Source organism: Setaria italica, chromosome III (assembly GCF_000263155.2).
Source record: "Setaria italica strain Yugu1 chromosome III, Setaria_italica_v2.0, whole genome shotgun sequence".
In the NCBI taxonomy this organism is placed as follows: Eukaryota; Viridiplantae; Streptophyta; class Magnoliopsida; order Poales; family Poaceae; genus Setaria; species Setaria italica.
In genome coordinates this window covers 47215708-47222338 of record NC_028452.1, presented here as the reverse complement: position 1 = coordinate 47222338, position 6631 = coordinate 47215708, and the positions used below count along the sequence as shown (strand labels likewise).

Here is a 6631-nt window from a genome sequence, read left to right as displayed (position 1 = left end):
TCTTGTGAGCCTAATTAGTCTATATTTGGACAATAATTCACAAATACAAACGAAATGCTACAGTGTCGCTACAGTAATTTTGGTTGTCCCAATTTGGGTAACTAAACAAGGCCTTACTCCCAACTTCCAACTTTGACACTATGCAAAAAGAAGATTCCCCATCACATCAAACTTGCGGTACATGTATAGAGTACTAAATGTAGATGAAATTAAAAAGTAATTGCACAGTTTTGTTGTACTTTGCGAGACGAATCTTTTGAGCCTAATTAGTCAATATTTGGACAATAATTCACAAATACAAACGAAACGCTACAGTGTGCTACAGTGCTGTAACAGTAATTTGGCACCCCCAAATTCGCCAACTAAACAAGGCCGAACTAAACAAGAGCTCAACCAATAATCCTCACTCTGCCATTAAAAAAAACTCTCACCAAACCGTGTCTGTCGCACGCAGGAGCAGCTCCCTCGGGACTTGACATCATGGTGACCTGGTCATTGACGTGTGGATCCTGAGACTGTCGGACCCACACGTCGGTGATAAAGGCCACCGCCGGGGTGACTGCTGAGGATCTCAACCATCGGTGACAAAGGCTGCAGGAACCTCACAAGTCATGCCGTCTCTGAGATGCGGTGCGCCTTGATGAAAAATTGTCTTCGATTTTTTAAATTTTGACTTCAAAAGTTATCCTTGATTTTTCTGATTTTGACTTGATTGAAATTAAGTGGATGCAGTGGGAAAAAAAAAAGCAGCGGAAGACTGGCTACCAATAAAGATCCATCGCTGCACACCTTCTATAGTCCTATATCCTAGATCAGCTGCATGCTCTTGTGTACAAATTTATAATTCTTCTGCTCTACTGGACGGAATTTTACGAATCAGATTTTACAAAAAAAAAAAAAACTACGAGGCTCCACTCCTGCAAGGCAGTGAGAGTGTGCACTTTTTGAGTTGTTCTGAAAAGTTGCTACTAGTTTTTTCTTCTAAAAAATCAATTTAGCTTTTTGAGTTTAAAAATCTACGAAAAACTGTAAAACTGAGCTTTCTAGCTTTTTAGCTTTTCTGACTTCTAATTTTTTAGAAGCAACACGAGAAGATCGTTGTTTGTTTAAGCTTATAACTTTTCACGTTAATAAACTTGCCAAGAAACTTAAACAAACAGAATGCCTAACAAAGATGCGAGGTGTTGATATACCTGGCAAGAACGGAAGAAAGGGGTTTAGGATGCATGATTGATTGATTAGTCGCAAGATTATGATACTGGTCGCGCCTTGGTTCATATCCGCTGCAAAGTTGGCTCGGGATAAGATGGTGACGGGACCGGAGATGACAAAGCAGGGTTCGCGAAACACATTGTATGCATCGTGGAAGGAACGGACGGGCTCATCGTTCAATTCGTCGCTGCCTTTGTTAGTGATGAGTGAGTGGTGACGATCGGATTAGGCACGCAATTTTGCTGCTTTGGGAGAGGCACGATTACCTCTTTTTTTAGAGAGAGCGACAGAGAGAGAGGGGAGAGGGACGATCGCTAATCAGCAAGCGTCACCCGTTTGGTTGCAATCAAACAATCAAATGCTTCCACACACACGTGGACCTTTTAGCAATTTGGTCCGTCACTACTTTTGGGCCAGATACATACTCCCAAACTACATACTACTACTGTTACTACCTTGCTACCAGTCAAGGCCCACCCGTGTGCTTGCTTGGTAGGTTTGAGGCCCACTACTACCTGCAACCTGGGCCGGCCCGCGTGCATGGTTGGTTTGAGCCCAACACTCTGAAAGGATGTGCCTTTTTGTTTTAATAAGAAGAAAAAAACAGGAAGATGTGGCTTGACAGCATGTGTTGGATACCCTGTCACATCAGATATTTGATGTTAACTAAGAGTATTAAATATAGGTTAGTTATAAACTAATTGCATAGATGGAGTCTAATTCACGAGATGAATTTATTAAGCCTAATTAATCCATGATTTGACAATGTGGTGCTACAGTACCATTTGCTAATGATCGATTAACTAGGTTTAATAGATTCATCTCGCGAATTAGCATAGGGGTTCTGCAATTAGTTTTATAATTAGCTCATATTTAGTCCTCCTAATTAGCATCCGAATATCCGATATAATATTGCTAAAGTTTAGCATCCAGTATCCAGACACCCCTCCCTTCTTGATCTACACCGAAAAGTAGCTGATCCAACTGCTTGCTTCATCACGGAACAAGTATCGCTCTCTGTGCATTCCCGCACCTTCGGTTTCACACTCACTGCATGCCGGCCGCATGCCCACACACAACAATGTTATTAGCAACAAGCTAGCTAGGTCCAAATCAGCGATCAACAACAAACAGACGGGGAAACCGTGAAAATAGGCCTGTTCGCTTCAGCTTATAAGCCGGCTGAAAAGCTGAAACGGCTGATTTGTTGTGAGAAGAAAACACTGTTTGGTGGCTGATAAGCCGGTTGAATAAGCTGAAGCGAACACGTCCAAAATTTTGACCTGCGCAAACCAACCGAGAGTTGACCGTGTGTTACGAAGGCATATGCATGTTGGTGAATCGACGGATTATCAGAAAAAAAGAGGGCAGATGGTGAAGCGTGGTAAACCCCTTGGGGGGCCGCGGCTGCATGTTATATATACGGGCGTTACATTAAACTTGGCGAAAGGATATGTTACAGATACACTTACAGATATATGCTAACAAATTATTGAGTTCCAGCGTACAATGGAAACATGTACAAAATAGATTACAACTCTATTGATATTATGATTTATTGGAGATGCGGGTTATTAATACGCGTCTCGTATGATTTATTGGAGACGCGTTTTTCTCCCGCGTCTCCTATAATGATGTCTACTTTGACAGTTTCTTACGTAGTGCATCCAACATACGTAATCTCGATCCCTGTTGCATTGGTGGTCAAATCATGTTTGGTTTCAAAGGTTTGAGCTCCAAACCTCTTGCTCCACTGCTCACACTTACGTTTGGTCGCAGGCAGCTGTGTGCGCTCGTGAATACCACCAGCTAGCCAGCACGCTTTGGTACGTGGAGGGGACGAAGGCCAGGCACCCACGCTCTCTGCTGTGTTCTAACGCTGGGGGAAGGAAAGGAAAAGGAGAAAAACGAACAACACGCTTCGATTCCTTTTCGTGTATATCATCATCAGCTGGCGCCGTTTCTAGAAGAATGACCGCCAGGTGGAAAAACCAGCGGTGACGCGAGCGTATGCGTGTACGAGTACGTGTGAGCCGCGCCGGTGGCCACGCGGCCGGGCCCGCCCTACCGTCTCCGCCCACGTGGCGGCGACGGCGTCCACACCTTGCACTGGCGCCGTCCGCCCCAGCACCACCGGCCGGCGCTGCTCCGCTGCAGTTCCCGCCGTGGTCTCGCAGCACCGGATGCCGATGCCGTGTGGGCCCCCGACACTAATCCGGGCGCGGGAATCACCACCACCAAGGCATAGGTCTTGTTTAGTTCCCAATTTGAGATAGGCAAAATTGACATTTTGCCATAAATGCGCAACTGTAGCGTTTCGTTTGTATTTGTGAATTATTGTCCAAATATTGACTAATTAGGCTTAAAAGATTCGTCTCGCAAACTACAACAAAATTGTGCAATTAGTTTTTGATTTCGTCTACATTTAGTACTCCATTCATGTACCGCAAGTTTGATGTGATGGGGAATCTTCTTTTTGCATAGTGTCAAAGTTGGGAGTTTGGAGGGAAGTAAACATGGGCAAAAAAAGGTTGGCAATGCATCAACAGGACCCCACAAGTCTATGGGCCCGGCTCCACGGGCTAAACTTTATCTCTTGTCACATCGAATATTTAATATATATTAAATATAGACTAATTACAAAACTAGTTGCACAGATGAAGGCTAATTTGTGAGACGAATCTATTAAACCTAATTAGTTCATGATTTGACAATGTGGTTATAGTAACCATTATTAATGATGGATTAATTTGACTTAATAGATTCGTCTTGCGAATTAGCCCAAGGATTCTGCAATTAATTTTATAATTAGTTCATATTTAATCTTTCTAATTAGCATCCGAACATTCTGATATGATAAGAGCTAAACTTTACCCCTAATATCCAAACAGCACCTATGTTCGATGAAGAATGCCCACTCTGGTTTCAGATATACTTCAATGAGTCCGCTGTTCTGTGCCAATGCTTCGCCATGGAGGCACTGACAATCGACGTCATGCCTCACGCGCCAACACGTCAGCATGTGTGCCTGCATATCCTTTTGGCAGGCCGCAGGCGGTTGGGCAGTTGGCGCCGCCCGTCTCTCCCGCGCCATTCCACGCCGACTTTTCCATCGCGTGGACCAGGTCCGGTCGCCCTCAGGAGCTTCCACCAACCTTCCCTTTGATCCCTTGATCCTTTCCTTTCCTTCATCCTGCTGCCCAAACCGGCAAGCAGTCGAGGCTAAGTTTCTCCTCCATCCGCCAGCTAGAGTTAACAACCCCATCACTCCTCTTCCTCTCTTCCCTCTTCCATAGCTGGCAGCTACTCCACTCTACTCGTTTCTCAGTGATCTCCTCCGGTAGTACTTCATTCCTCACACGTGTCGTCATCCGAGGCGTGGAACCGAGTTGGAGGCATCATATCGATCGCCATCCGCTAGAGTGTTTGACCCCGGGACACTTCCTCATCCATCCCGTAGTATCAAGCTAGCTCGTATAAAGCCACCACTCCCTTGCCCTACTCTTCCACTCACTATCACTTCCACAAGCAACTGCTCCCTTCTTCTCCTCCTCCTCTCTATTTGCTTTCGTGGCTAAGCTTGCTTGCTCACCAAGTGCTGGAGAAGAAACACAGCTGCTTGGGATCGACCGATCGATGGCGGTCGAGGCGGTTCTTGACGCGGCGGTGATGCCGTCGCCGATCAGCAGCAGGCCGCCGGATGTGGCGGCGGCGACGAGCAGCGAGGAGGAGGCGTCTTCCACGGCGCGGGAGGGCGCCGATGGGTGGGCCAAGCGGAAGCGCTCCAGGCGGCGGCGGCAGCAGCTGCTGCAGGGCGCGATGCTGCCTAGGGAGCCCACGGAGGAGGAGTACCTGGCGCTCTGCCTCGTCACGATGGCGAGCGGCCGCCGCGACGTTGCGGCCCCCGCGCCGCCGCCGCCGCAGGAGCTGCACGCGTGCTCCGTCTGCGGCAAGGCGTTCCCGTCCTACCAGGCGCTCGGCGGCCACAAGGCCAGCCACCGCGCCAAGCCTCCGGTCTCGCCGGCCGGGAGCCTGATCCGGGACGAGGACGCGAAGCAGCACGCGGCGCCCGCGCCAGCGCCGGCGCCGTCCTCGTCCGCCGAGGCCAAGGCGGCGGCGCACGAGTGCAACGTGTGCGGGAAGGCGTTCCCGACGGGGCAGGCGCTGGGCGGCCACAAGCGCTGCCACTACGACGGCACCATTGGCAGCGCCGCCGCGCCCGCGCGCTCCGCCTCGTCGTCCGCGGCCACCACCCGCGTCTCGTCGACGACGACGGCTGCCGGCGGCTTCGACCTCAACCTGCCGGCGCTACCGGAAATCCCGGAGCGGTGCGCGGCGGCGCCGGAGGAGGAGGAGGAGGTGCTCAGCCCGATCGCCTTCAAGAAGCCCCGGTTCATGATCCCGGCTTGATCTGTTGGCGCTGATCAAGCATCAGCTTGATTTTTTCGGTGATTAGTTAGCTCAGCTCAGTTATACTTGTTGATAGCCTGGGTGGTGGTGGTGATTGGTGGAATTGGTTTATTTGTGTACATGCATAGGCACTACTGTTCATCATACATAGTCTTCATTGTTCATTATTTAGGTAGCCTATAGGGAATAGTAGCTAGATAGTCAAAGGATCGATTCTTTCATTGGTGTATAGTACTGTGCATATAGGATATATGTATGTATATAAATATAATAAAATCGAATTAAAGTGCGTGTGTATCTAAACATTTGATGTGATGGGTGCTAAAAATAAGTCAGTGGAATCAAACATTCCCTAATTGCAGAAGTAGTATACGACTAGTATGTAGTACCAAGCATGTGATGCATGGAGTGAGATAAGGCAGTTGCTTGCCGTGTGAGCCTGGCAATACAATGGATCACGAGAAGTATTGCACTTGGGCTAGCTTGCGTGCACACTTAGGCTCCGTCAAAGCAGGCACGTGTACGTGTGTGTACGTTGTCAACTTGTACATACCGGTACCGTACCGTGACACGGCTGTTCCCAAGAGAGTGATCGACCAACCATTCGTCCATTCCAGATGGCGGAGAGATACTCCTTGCAAGGAAATCCAAAGACAAAGAAGAACGCGAACTCGTGGTGATCTTTTTATCTGTTTCCGATCGATCTTTGATTTGACACGTTCCGGTTTGGACAAGTCGCTGCATGCTTTTGGTTGCCGGACGGAAAGGCCAAAAAAGTGTAGCAGCTCAGCTCTGGTATACACGGCAGTCGTAAGGATGCGTGTTGGCCAGCGATTGCGGGCATGCATGGGTCGGTCAGCGTGCATTGCAATGCAACCGACATGGGATGGCTGTGCGTGCAGTGATCAGTCGTCCTGATCAACTAGTAATTCCAGCTGCTAAACCACCGGTTAGGGGCGTAATCTCATGTTTTTACTGCGAGCTATATATATAGCTTTAACTGTTTGTA

General features: G+C 48.4%; 1 protein-coding gene across 1 annotated transcript; it reads left to right on the top strand.

The window, feature by feature from the left end:
* Positions 1-4424: 4424 nt before the first annotated feature.
* LOC101770129 (zinc finger protein 1) lies at positions 4425-5919 on the top strand. The gene has a single exon (XM_004962962.3). The coding sequence runs from the start codon at positions 4849-4851 to the stop codon at positions 5620-5622; it is 774 nt and encodes a 257-aa protein (XP_004963019.1). The 5' UTR covers positions 4425-4848; the 3' UTR covers positions 5623-5919.
* Positions 5920-6631: the final 712 nt, after the last annotated feature.

Bases quoted from the DNA above. Each gene is read 5' to 3' on its own strand.
- LOC101770129 (XM_004962962.3), top strand. From the start codon at position 4,849: ATGGCGGTCGAGGCGGTTCTTGACGCGGCGGTGATGCCGTCGCCGATC.